General features: G+C 42.4%; 1 protein-coding gene across 1 annotated transcript in view; it reads left to right on the forward strand.

Annotated features, from left to right (window-relative positions):
- LOC124253196 (beta-hexosaminidase subunit alpha-like) overlaps positions 1–18,120 on the forward strand; it is a 68,035-nt gene that overhangs the window by 35,850 nt on the left and 14,065 nt on the right. The window contains 10 exon segments of the mRNA XM_046686921.1: positions 2,248–2,524; positions 4,178–4,283; positions 6,667–6,874; positions 7,121–7,276; positions 7,627–7,720; positions 8,781–8,946; positions 10,318–10,346; positions 10,349–10,410; positions 13,012–13,116; positions 13,764–13,884. Coding sequence (XP_046542877.1) covers positions 2,248–2,524; positions 4,178–4,283; positions 6,667–6,874; positions 7,121–7,276; positions 7,627–7,720; positions 8,781–8,946; positions 10,318–10,346; positions 10,349–10,410; positions 13,012–13,116; positions 13,764–13,884 — 1,324 coding nt within the window.

The following is an 18,120-nucleotide window of genomic DNA, read 5'->3' on the forward strand; positions in this document are numbered from 1 at the left end:
ACAACCGCACACGTTGGTTGAACTCCAGGAAGAGTGGAGAGCAATCCCCCAGGAAAACATCCGCCGTCTGATTCGTTCTGTTCCGAGGAGGTGCACTGCTGTGATTAGAGCTCGTGGCTCTACAACGAGATACTAAAGACAACGCCCCCTAGCGTAAATTGAGAGTTCGATACTGACCTGCATTAACTGTTACCTTATACCGTGCTGACCTAAGGTTCACCATGTCAAATTTCATGGCATTATCTTTAAAAATACAAATGTAATAACCAGTTAAAATTGATATAAACATTACCAAAAAAAACAGGGGTTGCGTTTCTTTTTTGAGAGAGTGTATTTACAAATAGGAATTCCAGCCAAAGACTGTTCCTACTTTAGGTTCTTGTGGAGATCACTAAACCAATCAGAAATACCACAGATATATGAATTTCGGAGAGTAGTTTTTGGCATGAATGCATCTCAAGGAGATTTGAGCATTTATTCACAAAAGCTGCAAACACTGTTTGTAAATCCACTTACATGGATGATAGTATGGATTCTGTTCCAGAAGTGGATGTTGGTATCGAAGTGTACAAACAGCTTACTGCTTTGTCGGGAAAAGCTGGAATGTGATCAACAAAATGGTTATCAAATTCTCCAGAGGTCCTCAAACACATACCTGTTGAAGATAAAGCATCTGAGGTCAACTTGGCCAAGGATGAGTTACCATCAGCAAAAACATTAGGTCTTGTCTGGTTAGCTCAGAATGATGATTTCAGTTTTCGTCGTCCAATCATAGAAGAGGACTTGTCACTTTCCAAGAGAGGCTTTCTCAGAGAGTTAGCCAAACTGTTTGATCCCCTGGGTTTTGTTGCTCCATTTCACATAAGATCAAAGATCATCATGCAAAAACTGTGGTTGTCAGGCATGGACTGGGATGATGTGCTCGATCATGATGTGAAAAATGAAGCATCACAGTGGCTCACAGAGAGAAATCAGTTAGATTACGATTTCCCAGATGTTTACAAGTGAAATCTGATATCAGAACAGCAAAAATGCATGCATTTGTTGATGCCTCTGAAGAAGCATATGGTGCAGTCTTATGTTTTGTGAACACTTACCAAAACGGTGACAGTTCAAGTCATCTAGTAGCCGCTAAAAGTCGGGTTGCTCCTTTAAAGAGTGTGACAATTCCTCGGCTGGAGTTAATGGCAGCTGTTTTGGGAGTTCGATTGATGTTGGCAGTTTCACGTGCCCTTGAAATCAGTACTTCCTATTCAGTACTGTGGACTGATAGTCTAAATGTATTATGTTGGATCAAGAATCACAGTCGTTACTTTAAGTCATTTGTAGACAACCGCGTTGCATTCATTCAGGAGCACACTGATACTTCTCAGTGGAAGCAAGTTCCTTCAGAGTTAAATGCAGCAGATATTCTCACCAGAGGAACATTAGTTCAAAATCTGTTCTCTGCATCTTGGATGTATGGGCCAGAATATCTGCCAGAACAAAAAGTGAATGTCAAAACATCACACAACGCTGAACTAAAAAACAAAGCTGTATCACTCGTGACAATTTCAGATTCAGTTTGGTTATTGGAACCTGCTAGGTTTTCAGATTGGAATAGGTATACACGCATTACTGCATGGGTGTACATATTTCTCAACAATGCCCTTGTAATGCACAGAAAGATGCATTCTCTGAGGAAAATTTGGCAATGGCAAATAGAAAACCCATTTCCAAAGGTAGCAAACTCATTAATCTTCATCCTGTTCTGGGTGATGATGGAATGCTTAGGTCTGATGGCAGACTCAGACATGCAGATTTTTTGCCGTTCCAAACAAAGTTCCAAATCAATTTGCCTAGAAAACACTGGGTGACTACGTTGATTGTCAGGAAACATCATGAGGACGGCAATCGTGTTATTGGTACAAATCACATGCTTGCTGTTTTGTCATCTCGTTTTTGGATAATTGCTGGTCGTGAGGAGATCCGCGAATGGGAACAGGAATATTCACATTGTCATCGACAAAAGGCAAAATTAACAGCTCAAATAATGGCGCCACTTCCAAAGATGCGTTTGAGGTACTCGCTTAGAGCTTTTGAGCAGACAGGTGTTGACTATGCTGGGCCATTTCTTACGATTCAAGGACGTGGGAAGTCGAGGCAAAAACGCTATTTGTGCCTCTTCACTTGCTTAGCAGCAAGAGCAGTACATTTGGAGATGTCGCATGCATTGGACAGTGACTCCTTTCTTAATGCGTTCTACAGGATGGCTAGTAGACGAGGGCTACCCAAAGAAATTCTTTCAGATAACGGTACAAATTTCATTTTCGCTGCAAATGAACTGAAACAACTTGTTGCTCAACTGGATACAGACAAAGTGAAGTCATCATTGGCTAATAGAGGGGTGATCTGGAAGTTGAGTCCTCCTCATGCTCCCAACTTTGGTGGAGTGTTTGAGTCAATGATTAAGACTGCCAAGCGAGCTATATATGCCGTTCTGGGATCTGGAGATATAACAGATGAGGAGCTGGTGACAGCGTTTGTTGGTGCTTGATGGTCTAATTAACTCCCGCCCTCTGACATTTCAAAGTGCTCACCAACATGATGATGTGCCTTTGACACCAAACCATTTTTACATGTTCAAAGTGGGGGGATATTTGCTCCGGATTCTGTGGATGTCACGGCTTACAGTCCGATGAAGAGGTGGAAAAGAGTACAGGAACTTGTGCGTCATGTCTGGAAGCGCTGGATGAAGGAGTGGTTGCCGTCATTACAGACAAGAAGGAAATGGTTTTCACCCAGCCGTGATCTACAAGAAGATGACGTGGTTACCATTATATCACCAGAGGCACCTCGAGGAAGTTGGAAGCTTGGGATTATCACAAGGACATATCCAGGAACAGATGGCCACGTGAGAGTTGTGGACATTAAAACAGACAAAGCCATAGTTACTAGACTAGTTACAAAAGTATGCCCTTTGGAATGGACACATGGAACAGAACAGACAACAGGATGGAACAGAACAGACGACAGGATGGAACAGAACAGGCAACAGGAAAACAGTAGAGGATCGAACAGAGAAGAGGACTGAATAGAGAAGAGACACAGAAAGGGCAATATTGTATGTATGTTAGAGATTTTCATTATTGACATTCACAGGAACATTTGTGCATTTCAAGGAATTGATTTCATGTGTGAATATGTGTGATTGTTATTTTTCAGAGAGGACTCATAGTGTTTCTTTTAAGAATGAGAGTGAACTTTGAACTGACATTTATTATTTTTCAGGTTCAGAACATGTGAAATGTGAATATTTATTGTTTGAATATTACATTGTAATGATTGTTGTATAATTATGATAGACATGGAGTTATCATTGTGGGGGAAATGGACAGAATGTCCGAACAAACCCAAACATTCGCACGAACGCACCACTTGGAAAAGGGTGGAAATCGGTTTGTGAACCACGTGCAGAATGTGCAATAGCTTGCGACAGTGTACATTGTCACTGAACATGGCAGAAATTTCGTTTTGTTTTTCGATAGAGCAGCCACGCTGTCGGCGAATGTCTCTTATAGTGCCAAATCATGGCATATTTTGTAAGAAGTCAAATAAGGACTTCAATTGGACCATATGGTGGTTTCGGTGGTCACATAAGGACCGTGTCGTGTTATGTCAAATTAGGACATATTGTTCTATATAATGCCGTCAAATTATATCGTAAGTTCATGTTTCCGTAAGTAAAACTATAATGAATTTTGAACATTGTTGAGTTATTTTCAAGTCTTCCACTGCTGTGTAACAGTACTTATATTACAAAATAAGGGGTCATTACGATCAGCTGTTTTTTTATGATAAGGACCAAGATATATCTAACTTAGAACACTTAAACTGGCCCAGCAAGCCTTGTCACTGTGTGTCGGCACCTGCCTTAATGTGTGGTGGGCGTGGTCACACAGGGGTCATGCGGTAGTACACTCTATTCAGTACAGCTTTACTGTTACTTCTCTCTCAGTAATCTCGACATTCGTCCGGTATAGATCTTATATGGATAATTTGATATGTATATTTGAAGGATTTCGAATTAACGATATTTCTTGACTGTGGGAGTAACCTTGTAAACTATGGCTGTATCGAGCTTGGACTGACTCGAATTGTGTTTAAAGGTATATATGTGATATCTGTACATCACCAGGGAGCGTACCACCCTTCCTACATCTACACACACGAAGACATTGCGGATATTGTCGAGTTTGCCAGACTCAGAGGCATCCGAGTCATTCCAGAGTTCGACGTTCCAGGTAAGTCCTCCGAGTGATTCTGTTATCAGCTCATTGTTGCAAATAGTCCCCAACGGAGTACTATCTATATCTCTGGAAATGGGGTCTGTCGATGTTACTAGCTACGTCTCTGGAAACGGTGTCTGTCGATGTTACTATATATATGCTATATCTGACAATGATATCTGGGGACATGGTGCCTGTCGATGTTACTACCTATATGCTATATCTGACAATGATATCAGGGGACATGGTGTCTGTCGATGTTACTATCTATATGCTATATCTGACAATGATATCAGGGGACATGGTGTCTGTCGATGTTACTTCCTATATGCTATATCTGACAATGATATCTGGGGACATGGTGTCTGTCGATGTTACTATCTATATGCTATATCTGACAATGATATCAGGGGACATGGTGTCTGTCGATGTTACTACCTATATGCTATATCTGACAATGATATCTGGGGACATGGTGTCTGTCGATGTTACTATCTATATGCTATATCTGACAATGATATCTGGGGACATGGTGTCTGTCGATGTTACTATCTATATGCTATATCTGACAATGATATCAGGGGACATGGTGTCTGTCGATGTTACTACCTATATGCTATATCTGACAATGATATCTGGGGACATGGTGTCTGTCGATGTTACTATCTATATGCTATATCTGACAATGATATCAGGGGACATGGTGCCTGTCGATGTTACTACCTATATGCTATATCTGACAATGATATCAGGGGACATGGTGTCTGTCGATGTTACTATCTATATGCTATATCTGACAATGATATCAGGGGACATGGTGCAAGTCGATGTTACTACCTATATGCTATATCTGACAATGATATCAGGGGACATGGTGTCTGTCGATGTTACTATCTATATGCTATATCTGACAATGATATCAGGGGACATGGTGCAAGTCGATGTTACTACCTATATGTTATCTCTGGAAATGATGTCTGCCAATGTTGCTATCTTGCCTTACAACGAGCCAGTAGGAGTCATTAGGGCTATGTTTAATTTTCATAGTCGCAACCATATTTACACATTTGCATATGACTTTTTGTACTCTCTCTTGTCAAAAGAATTTCTCTCTAATGACTTCATCAATTCTATACACGGTTCGTAGACAACTGTGACATTGATTATAAAAGTACAGACATGCATGTCAGGCAGTATCTAAATGTACTGAGGCATAACAAACAAATTCAGACAGCAAAACAAATACACTGAAAGGACATAACAGGTAACTCTACCAGATGGCTATGTTTTGAGATCAGGGCGACATGGTGCTGTTGTCGTACAAATGGATGTGTCTCCGTCTCTGGGTATCTGCCATTATGGACTCGGGGGCTTTGTGAAGACTTTCTCAGGTTCCACCCGACTGCATTACGCAACGGCCTCGTGACTGTGAGAGTTCGATCACTTGTATCTATCTATCACCTGCAAATCATAGCCACTTACACACTACCCTGTCTCCGGCCGACCTCCACCTGTTATACGTTGTGATTGATCATAGATTGATCATAGACCACAGTTGGTGTCAGTAAATATCCCCACCCCCATTCCCCGCCCACCTCCAAGAACCCGTACACAAAACCTCTCCCCCCTTTATGTGGCCTGGACCAGGGGCGGTGTCACTGACCTGGACCTGTGGTCTGTGTCATGGCTGTGGTCTGTGTCATGGCTGTGGTCTGTGTCATGGCTGTGGTCTGTGTCATGGCTATGGTCCGAGTCTTGTACTTCACACCAAAGGGGGGTGGGGAGTGGGGTAGCCTAGTGGTTAAAGCGTTGGCTCGTCACGCCGAAGACCCGGGTCCGATTCCCCACTTGGGTACAATGTGTGAAGCCCATTTCTGGTGTCCCCCGCCGTGATGTTGCTGGAATATTGCTAAAAGCGGCGTAAAACCAAACTTACTCACTCACTCAAGCCAAAGGGGTGTAGCTGTGGTCCGTGTCTCGGACTTTAACGGGTGTAACTGTTCTGTGTCTTGTACTTTAAGGCGAAGGGGCGTAGTTATGATCTGTGTCTCGTACTTTAAGGCGAAGAGGCGTAGCTGTGATCTGTGTTTCGTAATTTAAGTCGAAGGGGCGTAGCTGTAGCCTGCGTCTTGTACCTTAAGCCAAAGAGGCGTGGCTATGGTCTGGGTCTTGTTCACCTCATTTCAAAAAGAGGGTGTAATACTTAATACGACGAGGCTCGTTTCCTTTTTTACAGATTTGTAACTTTTTGTAAAGAAAATTAATACTAGCGCCCCACCGGTTAGTTTTGAAAGAAATGTGAAGCAAGGTTGTATATGTTTCATAGCTGGATGAGGAAACTGATATTGTTGTCCTTTTCAGTTGACTAAATCCGGTGTCAACTTGTTGTTCTATCCAGGTCACACGTACGCCTGGGGACACGGCCGGCCAGAGCTGGTTACTAAGTGCTATAATGATGATGATCCTACCTACGGAATGGTAGGCCCCATTGACCCCAGCAAAGACTCCACCTATGCTTTCCTTAAGGAACTGTTCCGGGAAATCCTTGACCTTTTTCCGGACCAGTACATTCACGCTGGTGGGGATGAAGTTCCGTCTGATTGTTGGTAAGTACTGGGTTTTTTTTAAATTAATATATGTTGTTGTTGTTGTTGTTGTTATTTTAAACTTTTCATTTTGACAATATTTGACCGTTACAGGAGGTACAGAGGTAGCACAGGCTACACAACTTCATGTACAAGGTCTCTGTGATAACATGTGATCAGTTAAGGTAGATTTAGTTTCGTGAGTCGACTATACTAGAGATGGAGAGACACAAATAGAGAAAGGTACATTGATCTTGAACTGAACAGGACGGCGAACAACGAGGTGATGCAAAGCGGTACGAAGCTAGTGAACAGTGAGAAAGGGCTCCTGGAGAATCTGGAGAAGAAGATTAAAAATACTGTGACCAAGCGCCGAAATCCACCAGTCGATGCGCTAATTCTGTGGCAGTATTTCCAGAATAGGCAAGTAGTATAGTGTCTCTCGACCTACGCGGTCATATCCCTTGACTATTGGACTTAACAATATATAATTATCTCCCTTGAAAATTGGATATCACAATATGTGGTTATCTCCCTTGACTATTGGCCATCACAATATGTGGTTATCTCCCTTGACTATTGGCCATCACAATATATAATTATCTCCCTTGAAAATTGGATATCACAATATGTGGTTATCTCCCTTGACTATTGGCCATCACAGTATGTGCTGTACAAACTCTCCTGTTTGAATGAGACGCACTGTTTAACGCACTGAATACCTCGGACCACTAGTTCTGACTTGGCCACTGTCTTCATACTTCCATCCACAGATTCATGAAGGACGTCAAGGCGGTCAGCAGATCGCGCGTGCAGGGAGTCAAGTTCCTTCTGTGGCAAGAAGCATCTACTAAAACAGAGATCAAGGTATCAGTGGAAACACATGTCCGTTAGGGTGTCACACACGTCTACTTTTGGGTGAAAGATAGAATTGATCTTAAAACAGGTCAGTTACAGGGTGAAACACTTATAATTATATGCTAATGGAAACTAATAAGGGAACACAAGAAGGTTCAAGTGTTCCTCCATTTAATTCCAAAGTTTCGCCCATAGTGCAAAACAAAGCATGTGAAGAGAACTGGAAAAGAATATAGGAAATCTTGTACTTTCACATGTTCCCATATTCATTTCCATTAGTATATCAACCACAGGGTGAAACAGGGCAAGCCTCGGATAGGGGGGAGGGAGCGACTAACCCGGAAATATCACAGGATGATTGATGCAAGATCAGATTTCTCAGTTGCGATATGGCTCTGTTACATTATGTACATCTAACAGCGACAATAGGTTCAAGTACACATGTCCCTCTGTTAGCATGTTTCAGGATGTTACCTAACGGGGGGAAAATGTACATTTGAAAACTGGATCAATACGATGGGTTGAAAAATAGTCGCTCAACACTGGAAGCCTAATGTCCATACCACAACTGTAATGCTTTTTGTTGTAAAGTTTTGTTAAGAATTCGCCAATTTTCACTGGGTTTTATCATTTCTTGAACTCATGACAATAAGCATTTCAACTGTACGAATTTGTTTTACAATACATCAGTTCATGTGTAAACAGTACATTTTAACAGTATGGAAGATTTTGCAAAATTTAGTTTAGAACAGTTGCCTGAAGTAAGTGGCTATATTTACAATAGTGCGTCTACACTTTTGATGGGAAGTATATTACAAGTTCTTGTTTCAGTCATTTCTAGCCGCCATCAAACATTTGTGCACACTTCCATTTGCCTAGCAGTTCAAGATCTGCGAAATAACATATTTACATATAACAACTATGAAAACATGATTTGTTTGCTCTCAGTGTTCGTTAGTGACGCTGTGGTTATTCAAACGAGATCATTAATAAAATACATACTAATTTCTGTTACTGCGGCATAAAACACGCTCTCATCCATACAACGCTGTGACATGTGTGTGTTCAGATGGTGAACGACACAGTGGCCCAGATCTGGATGGGGGACGCTCTGCTGATGCGGGAGGCGATCCAGAGAGGGTACCGGGTGTTATACTCCGCGTGTTGGTACCTGGACATGGTGTCGTTTGGGCCGGACTGGTACAAGTATTACAGCTGTGATCCCGCGTTCCCAGGTAAATGAGTGAGTGAGTGAGTGCCGCTTCTGACAATTTGTCAGGCATGCCCATGTTAGAAACTCAAAGACCACGGTTCATTGTATTAGCATGTGCTTGGTATGACAAGCCATTGCGGGAAGCATTAGGCTTCACATATCCTTGTAACATGAGGGGTTTCCAATGCACCCGCCTATGAAGCATTAGGCTATCCGCACACTCATTTTTGAAGCATTAGGCTATCCGCACACTAATTTTTGAAGCATTGGGCTATCCTCACACCCATTTTTGAAGCATCAGGTTTTCCACACACCCATTTTTGAAGCATTAGGATTTCCACACACCCATCTTTGAAGCTATGGCTTCCTGCACATCCATCCTTGAAGCATTAGGCTTCCCACACCCCCATCTTTGAAGCATTTGGCTTTCATCTTTGAAGCTATGGCTTCCTGGCTTCCCACACCCTTTGAAGCATCTTTTGAAGCATTTGGCTTCCAATCACACACCTATCTTTGGCTTCCTGCAGCATTCGGCTTCCCACACACCCATCTTTGAAGCATTTGGCTTCCCACACACCATCTTTGAAGCATTTGGCTTCCCACACGACTTTGAAGCTTTAAAGCTTTGAAGCTATGGCTTTCCACAGACCATCTTTGAAGCAGTAGGCATTCCACGCACCCATCTTTGAAGCATTAGGCATTCGACACGACCATATTTGAAGCATTAGGCTTTCCACACACCCATCTTTAAAGCATTAGGCATTCCACACACCCTCCTTGAAGCATTAAGCTTCCCACATACCCATCCTTGAAGCATTAGGCTTTCCAAACACCCATCCTTGAAGTATTAGGCTTCCTACACACCCATCCTTGAAGCATTAGGCTTCCCACACACCCATATTTTAAAGTATTAGGCTTCCACACACCCTCCTTGAAGCATTAAGCTTCCCACATACCCATCCTTGAAGCATTAGGCTTTCCAAACACCCATCCTTGAAGTATTAGGCTCCCCACACACCCATCCTTGAAGCATTAGGCTTCCCACACACCCATCCTTGAAGCATCAGGCTTCCTTTTCACCCATTTGTCCTTGAAATATTAGGCTTCCTGCACACCCATCCTTGAAGCATTATGCTTCCCATACTTACTCCCAATAGTGGGTGAAAGAGTATGCAAGCGGGTGAGAATTTAACGTCTAATCTGCAATATAGGACCATATAGATCCCATCGGGATAAGTTTACTGAATAACGCTACTCAATCTTGGGTACATAGTATACAAGGCTCTGTTAAGCAGCTAGAATGCTTTACATGAAACATCATTCGGTCACTGAAATCAGAAATGTATTTTAATGAATGTGTTGTTGAGACGACCGACGCTTTCTACCCTTGCAGGCCAGGGCGTGGACGAGACGCGTGTGCTGGGGGGGGAGAGGCGTGTCTCTGGGCAGAGTACGTCGACAACGAGAATCTCATGACCCGACTCTGGTAAGGAATGATGTTACAGACTTTCCCAGGCATGAAAAAGATACCCAAATAGTAAAAGTTTCGTGTTATGAGAAGAGTGAGTTGGGTTTTACGCCGCTTTTAGCAATATTCCAGTTATATCACGGCGGGGGACACCAGAAATAGGCTTCACACGTTGTACCCATGTGGAGAATCGAACCCGGGTCTTCTGCGTGACGAGCGAACGCTTTAACCACTAGGCTACCCCTCCGCCCCGGTATTATGAGGAGAAACTAACAGTGGACATATTAGTATGTTTGTTAATTAACAATCTACTTAATAAATGGGGCGATTTGTGATGTTTAAATAACATGGCCATTGTTACATTACACGAGTCAGTGGGGCGGTATCAGAGGTTAACTATTGCGCAAATGTGCAGGACTTTCAACAGATCTACCATGAACGCGGGTCTGATTTTTCCAGATAACGTGATGCTACACTTTGTACGATAAAAGGGTTTACAGACTCGGCCCAGCAGCTCGTGGATAAATAACCACACAATGAATCTGGGCTGACTAAACAATATACACGTCAATACTGTCTAAAGTGGTTTCAGTGTCTACCGCGACAACGCTACACATTGTAAAACATAATGGTATTGATGAATTGGGTGATAAGCGGGCTGATCTATCGATATATAGCAGTGTATTTGTGTAGTGTGATGAAGGTGCTTGTGCACTCTGGTGTCAGGGTGCTGTGATATCGATTGTACTTTCTCAGGTAATCCCATCGGGTGAGGCGACGTGAAATGGGGATCTACATCGTGTTCACGATTAGTGACTTACACAGCAATGTACAACCATATGTGTGACGATGTACTTGTCGGGCTAATGGCTGTTGTATTGTGCAAGTCCGCTAACACACAATATCACAGATATATATGAATGCATCAGTCCTATCAAATATTGCCAATCCCTCGCACCAGACGGTGTACAACCAGTACCACAGTAGATACAACTAGACATTTGGCTAGACATTTGGCTAGATACCAATAGATATACGGGTAGATACAGATAGATAAACTGGGCTGGTACAAGACCCAGGAAGCTCCTTGAGGCTCCTCATTGGGTAACAGCGACAGAGCAGAACAGAACTTCATTTCGCTCAGGCCGATATACTTGGCATGTGAGGTACTAATACACATCTCAGGAACAAACAATTTTCACATAATGGCGAGGAGAATTTGGATTTAACACATTTCATATTATTATTTAATGAGACCAAATTTATTACACTGGCGGAGAGCATGCAATTTGACCATACTGGGTCGAGTAGAGAAAGACTTTGGCAGCTGAGTGAGTATAGTTTTACGCCGCTTTTAGCAATATTCCAGCAATACCACGGCGTGGGACACCAGAAATTGGCTTCATACAGTGTATCCATGTGGGGATAGAACCCGGGTGTTCGGTGTGACGAGCCAACGCTTTAACCGCTAGGCTACCCCACCGCCCCGACTTTGGCAGGTACTTCATACATTCAGCATTTCAGAATGGACAGATAAAATGAAGAGATGGATGAATGGATGGATAGAGACATAGATTACAGGCTAAATGCAAGATAAGATATGCGTGAGACGTAAATATATTGTCTGTCTGTCTGTCTCTGATCCCAATACGCTCCTGTTGACATGGTCCCAGATGAGCTCTTCTGTCTTTGAGTCGGAAGTCTTCCATTGTTATCTGGATAAAGGCAAAGCATTGAGCCGTGACCTGTGGATTACTGAGATCATTCGTACTTGAGGACCTTGGCTGTATATGCTTTATTCGGGTAGAAGTACTGGTCGATGAAAGAACAATTAGTGGTACGTGGTTTTGTTCAGTTGTAACCAGTACCATTTGGTTAAACAGTTAGAGCCAGGTGTACATCCACTGTATGGATAACAACTTCATTATTGTGTACACAAAGAACCCCTGTATTTTTGCAGTGATAGGTTTTCAACACGTACATAAAACATCTCGTGGTGACCACGATCGACAAATATGAGTTTTTCTGACCCGTATGATCCTTTGACTCAAACAAAACGACAAAATTATTGGAATCCATGTTGATTTTATGATGATAATAATTGCTCATTTTAAATAAAACACACTGATCTTTTAAACAAACCCATGTCTGTACAAGTATGTTTCATGTTGATTTTATTGGTGAACATTCAAAATGTCATCTGCGTGTCTTACACGATTCAAGGTCAATACCGAGTTTAACCTCTGTGTGACTGTAGCAGCAGCACTCTCCTCCTCATACCCCCTGTCAGCCTCCTCGTCCTATGAAGGGGCAGTCTACGCCATTCCTCGTGTAAAGCAGCCTCCAACTGGGCCAGGTTCTGTACAGGAGGATCCCTTTGTTGCACACGACGACCAATCATGTCCCAGATATGCCACAAAGGGTTAAGATCGGGGCTCATTCAATCATGAGATGTGTCAGGGATGCTTAACTAAGTTCTCTGTGCGTATTATGATGCGACGTTTCGGTGTAGATTCTTATACCGTTGTCAATATAATAAACTATTTTCTCATGTTGCTGGAATATTGCTAGTGAGTAACAGTGATCTCTCCCACCTACAGACACACTCTATATTTGCAGGCCAAGGGCGTCAGCGGCGGCGGAACGGTTGTGGAGCGCCAGAGACGTTAAGGATTTAGATGAAGCTGCTCCGCGTCTTCAGGAACAGCGCTGTCGCATGTTGAGGTATGCTGGGCTACTACACGTGTAGTGATGGCGGCCAAACGACAGACAAGAGGCATTACTATTACTTGTGTAGCCAGTCACTGGATTGTCTGGCCCAATATATACTGAAAGGCAAAAGAAACATCGTAATATTGGAACTGACATTTAAGTATCAATCGAGCATTTGAACCTATATTTTTTTAATATACACCGGAAGTCAAGTTGGAGGAAAACATGAACCGTGGTCATAAAGCTTGTAGTTTTTGTTTGTGTGTGTGTGTGTCTGTGTCTGTGTCTGTGTCTGTGTGTGTGTGGGGGTGGGGTGGGTGGGGTTGTTGTTTGGCATATTATTTTTTGTGGGGTACGGGTGGGATGTTTGGTTGGGTTTGTATATGGTAGAGGGGTGGGATGGTGGGGTTATGACTTTTGCAGTAATACTACAAGGATCATTCACGGCAACCATTGATGTAGTTATATTACCACATATGGATACATCACTGTACACCATCACATCACTACATATGATCATCTCTCTACATGTGCTTCTTCGAGTTAGTTCTTTGTGTATTGTTTAGATTTCCACCCAAGTTGACAATTCCTTGTGTATATTCGAGAATTGTTTTTGTAGATTTGATAATGTTTATGTTTGATGTATTTCTGGTTTGTAGTCGCGGTCTCAGCGTGGACACCATCAGCGGCCCCGACTACTGTCTCCGGAAGGGTCGTGTTGGCGGCCATGACTGGACAGTGCCAGGGGCCTTCAGCGTCCGGAGACCTTATGGGAGAGTGGTAAGTGTTATTGTTGGAGACAAAACCAGGTTGGTTGGTGTTTAACGCCGCACTCAGCAATATTCCAGCAATATGGCGGCGGTCTGTAAATAATTGAGTCTGAACCAGACAATCCAGTGATCGACCTCATGAACATCGATCTACGCAACTGGGATAAGATGACATGTGCCAACCTAGTCTTGCCACCCGATTCCGTTACTCGCCTCTTACGACAAGCATGGGTTGCTGAAGACGAATTCTAACCCGGATCTTGACGGGTAGAAAACCGGGTCTTACATGTGACTTAGTGAGTGAGTTGGGTTTAAAGCTGCTTTGAACAGTATTTCAGATACATCACGGCGTGGTCACACACCTGGTCGACATTAAAGTCGTATGTGATTACAAAACACATTAGTTAACGAGTCTGGTATGTGGTAAATATCTTATATGTGCTGCTGTGACTCTCGATTAAATTACTTTATATTTTATTGAACATGAGTGGGGAAATGGTTTACTTTTGGGAGCATGGTTTGTCTTCCATTGCATATGTCCTAATCATGTGATTGTTTTACCGTATATGCCCGCCATTTAGTGAAGACAACAAATTTAACATTCATTATAAGATTGTTGCACACGAATTAGACCCGATGATAATCCACCCAGATTATCATCTGCCTCCTAATCACTGACGATCAGTAGTTACGCGAGGATTAAAAATACTTAGAATAGTTTATTTAGTTAACTATACGATGTAAACAGCTTCCAATCTTGTTGTATGACTTGTATTTCCTTTAGGTCTTGTGTTTCGGAAATATCTTTGCGAACGCAATTTCCAATGTCTGCAACGAAATAAGATTTAAGTTGAACACATGGACGTGCGCGCCATGTGGTTCGGGACTCCAGGTATTCTACTGGAGCCCTCAACATGAACACTGCTGGATGTCTTTACGTGTCCCCGCTACATATAGGTTGATTGTAACTGCCAGATGATCTATATATTTTTCACCGACAAACTTGCTGGAATTTCAGTTTTACGTTTTTGTTGTTTGGGAAGAAAAACAGGTATAGCTGGTTGTGGGCTCGAATCCCCTATTTGACCTGACTATGATCCCTTGTCGGTCTCTAGCCATGTTTCACAAAAAACTTATATATATACACACACACGTCACACATAATCACACACACACGTCGCACATAATTCCTGGCGGACTTAAACATGAATTGTAGTTTAACCGTAGCCAATGGGCCACACGATTTCGAAGGCTTCAGGACATGCCACTGACTGCAGAAATTCTGCTGAAACGGTTGTACCACTGGATACTAAACCGTTGTAGCAATGGATATGAAACTGTTGTATCAGTGGATATGGCAATGTTGTATCAATGGATATGATGCTGTTGTATCAATGGATATGACACTGTTGAAACGTGGCGATTAATTCATCGGTTATACATAGAGAGAAATGGCAAAACGGCGGACGTTGTCTTGGGTGGACGGTTGTGTGTACCTGCCAGAACTGATGATCCGTGATATACTCCGTTCTGAAAGTAATCATGTGCAATGTGATCGTATCTCAAAGTTGTGCCAAGTAAGAGTCCGTAGCAGAAGCACTCGTAGTAGTACCAGCAGCAATAGTAATTGAGGGACCCCGCAGCTGTAGTAGTAGTGAAGAAGCAGCAATAGTTGTGGCAGCTGCAATTGTTGTAGTAGTAGCAGCAGCAGTGGTAGTGGCAGTAGAAGTAGCAGTGGTAGTGGTAGTGGTGGTAGTAGTAGCAGCAGTGGTAGTGGCAGTAGTAGTGGTAGTGGTAGCAGCAGTGGCAGTGGTAGTGGTAGTGGCAGTAGTAGTGGTAGCAGCAGTGGCAGTGGTAGTGGCAGTGGTAGTGGCAGTAGTAGTGGTAGTGGTAGCAGCAGTGGTAGTGGTAGTAGTAGTATAAAACGTAAGTAGTATATATAGTAAGAACACTAGTTTCATTTGGAAATAATTCATGTATTAAGAACAGTATGGTGAGAAGGTAACTATGGCCAATATGTCGGCCTTCACATCAGGAGAGAAATACCGCTTGGTATAGCCAGTCATTATGATGTTAGCTTATCACAGAAACATAGAACATCACCACTGGACACGTGTTGCTCGTGCGTCAACGACGAACAGCAAGTCTTCGCTATGATGTCACTGACTTACTGAGTTTAGCTTTACGCCGGCTTTAGCGTTATTCCAGCAAAATCACTGCGGGGGACACCAGAAATGGGCTTCACACATTCTACCAATGTAGGGAATCGAACCCGGGTCTTCGGCGTGACGAGTGAACGCTTTAATCACTAGGCTACCCCACCGCCCTGCCATGACATCACAGAACCTATTATGGCGGTAACAGAGTTTGTAGTTGGGAAGCAACTAGCCTAGTTTGTTCGTCCGATGTTTCCACATGGTCAGTCCACTAATAGCACCACCGAGGATCCATTGTCTAGCTCACATGGCTCGTGCACATGCGACCACATTATACATTATATATTTCCCGAGACGGCTGGATGGAGCTAGCACTATGTGTGAATGATAACCACTGTGTAAGGTTCACGTTTGTTCAAGGAATAGAACCTGGAAAATCTATATTTTTACATATAATTGATGAGGTACTATAGAGATTTTGACCCGCCAGGTCCACATTGTGACTTCACCTGAAGCTGTTTTCACAGCAGAGTTGACAACCAGTTTTCTCAGAGGTGTCACGTATGTCCTGCCATGTAACCCCCGCGTGTCCATGACGTAAACCAGCTCTCCCTGAACCATGGTCTCTGTGGTCGTACTAATACATTAATACATTGCCAGTATTGTCCCCCTTGCATCCCGGGGGTCGATGTGGTCGCTGTTAGCACTATAATGGGATCGAGGAATGGAGTGTGTTTCAGCCTGGCTGACATCTTCTCCTACCCGTGGATCATTGTTCATGCTATCAACCACTGGTTTGTCTGGCACAGACTTTTTTTTAAAATGTTGCCATGATATGTCTGAAGCATTTCTGACACAGTTCAATCAATTACAAAGGTAATCTTTATGGATACAACTTTTTGTTTATTGCATAGAGAGACGTTTCGGTGATGATTCTTACACCGTTATCAGCTGGTGATCCACAGTAACCTTTGTTACTGAGCAACTTTTAGAATGCTAATCAAACAATCACTATTCACTAACTTATTCATCTTTACTATTCAGCTATGGAGATAACTGTACCTACATGTTAATGGCTTTATCATCTGCCAAATACCTGAATATAATGTATTGAAAAATATTAGTTTGGTTTTTGGTTGCTAGAGGTGATATGGTGGTTGCTAGGAATAGTGGTTAAAGCGTTCGCTTGTCACTGTAGACCCGGGCTCGATTCCCCACATGGGTGCAATGTGTGAAGCCCATTTGTGATTTATCCTGATTTATAACTCAATGGGATTCGCTTGAAATAATGTTCGGCCGGCGAGAGTCGATTTAATGCAATGTTGCATTAATTCATTCGAACTTTTTTATTTAATATTGTAATATAAATACGTAAATTATTTTGGAATAACTTATATGGTAGCTTCCCAGAGGGCTGATAGTTAGTATTATTGAGACAAACCGAAACATGAGTCTTAACCTATTCAGACAATGACCTACTTTTCAGCCGATCCGCATTTTCTCGTGTGAAAGTGAAAATAGACATCACAAACAACTATGGTTAGACTGAATTTCAATTCCTTATTTTTTTTTATGAAAATGGTATTTACAAAATGAATTTTAATTTTAAACACAGGACCAAAAACCGGATAGTAAACCATTAAATAAACTTAAATACAGTAGGAAATGCATGCCATGACCGGATTTACGTATGTTTTCAGATATTTCCTAACTTCGGGCATATATTTCATATGAATCTATACCTTTGAAACATATGCTCATCGTACATTTTCGTATGCACAAGTACCTCGTTCATGTATGCCATGACCGGATTGTCAGGTATTTCCAAACATGAATTGCAAAACAGATACCCCAGTAAATACATGATCATACAGTATTTCCGATGCATTCCTTTGAATTTCAATGGGTGCTGAAATTTCCGATTTCGTTCTAAGTTTACCCAGGTTGGAAACATGTAAATTTACTTAGGTGGGGAAACACTTGTAAATTTTCACATGTGCAAATGTTTACACACCTTAGATATTTATGTATCATACCGGATTTCAGGGGTATGTATATGAACGGTTCATACACCTTCATGTTACCTGTGC

This window comes from Haliotis rubra, unplaced genomic scaffold (assembly GCF_003918875.1).
Source record: "Haliotis rubra isolate DU_JTF1 unplaced genomic scaffold, ASM391887v1 Scf114, whole genome shotgun sequence".
NCBI lineage: Eukaryota > Metazoa > Mollusca > Gastropoda > Lepetellida > Haliotidae > Haliotis > Haliotis rubra.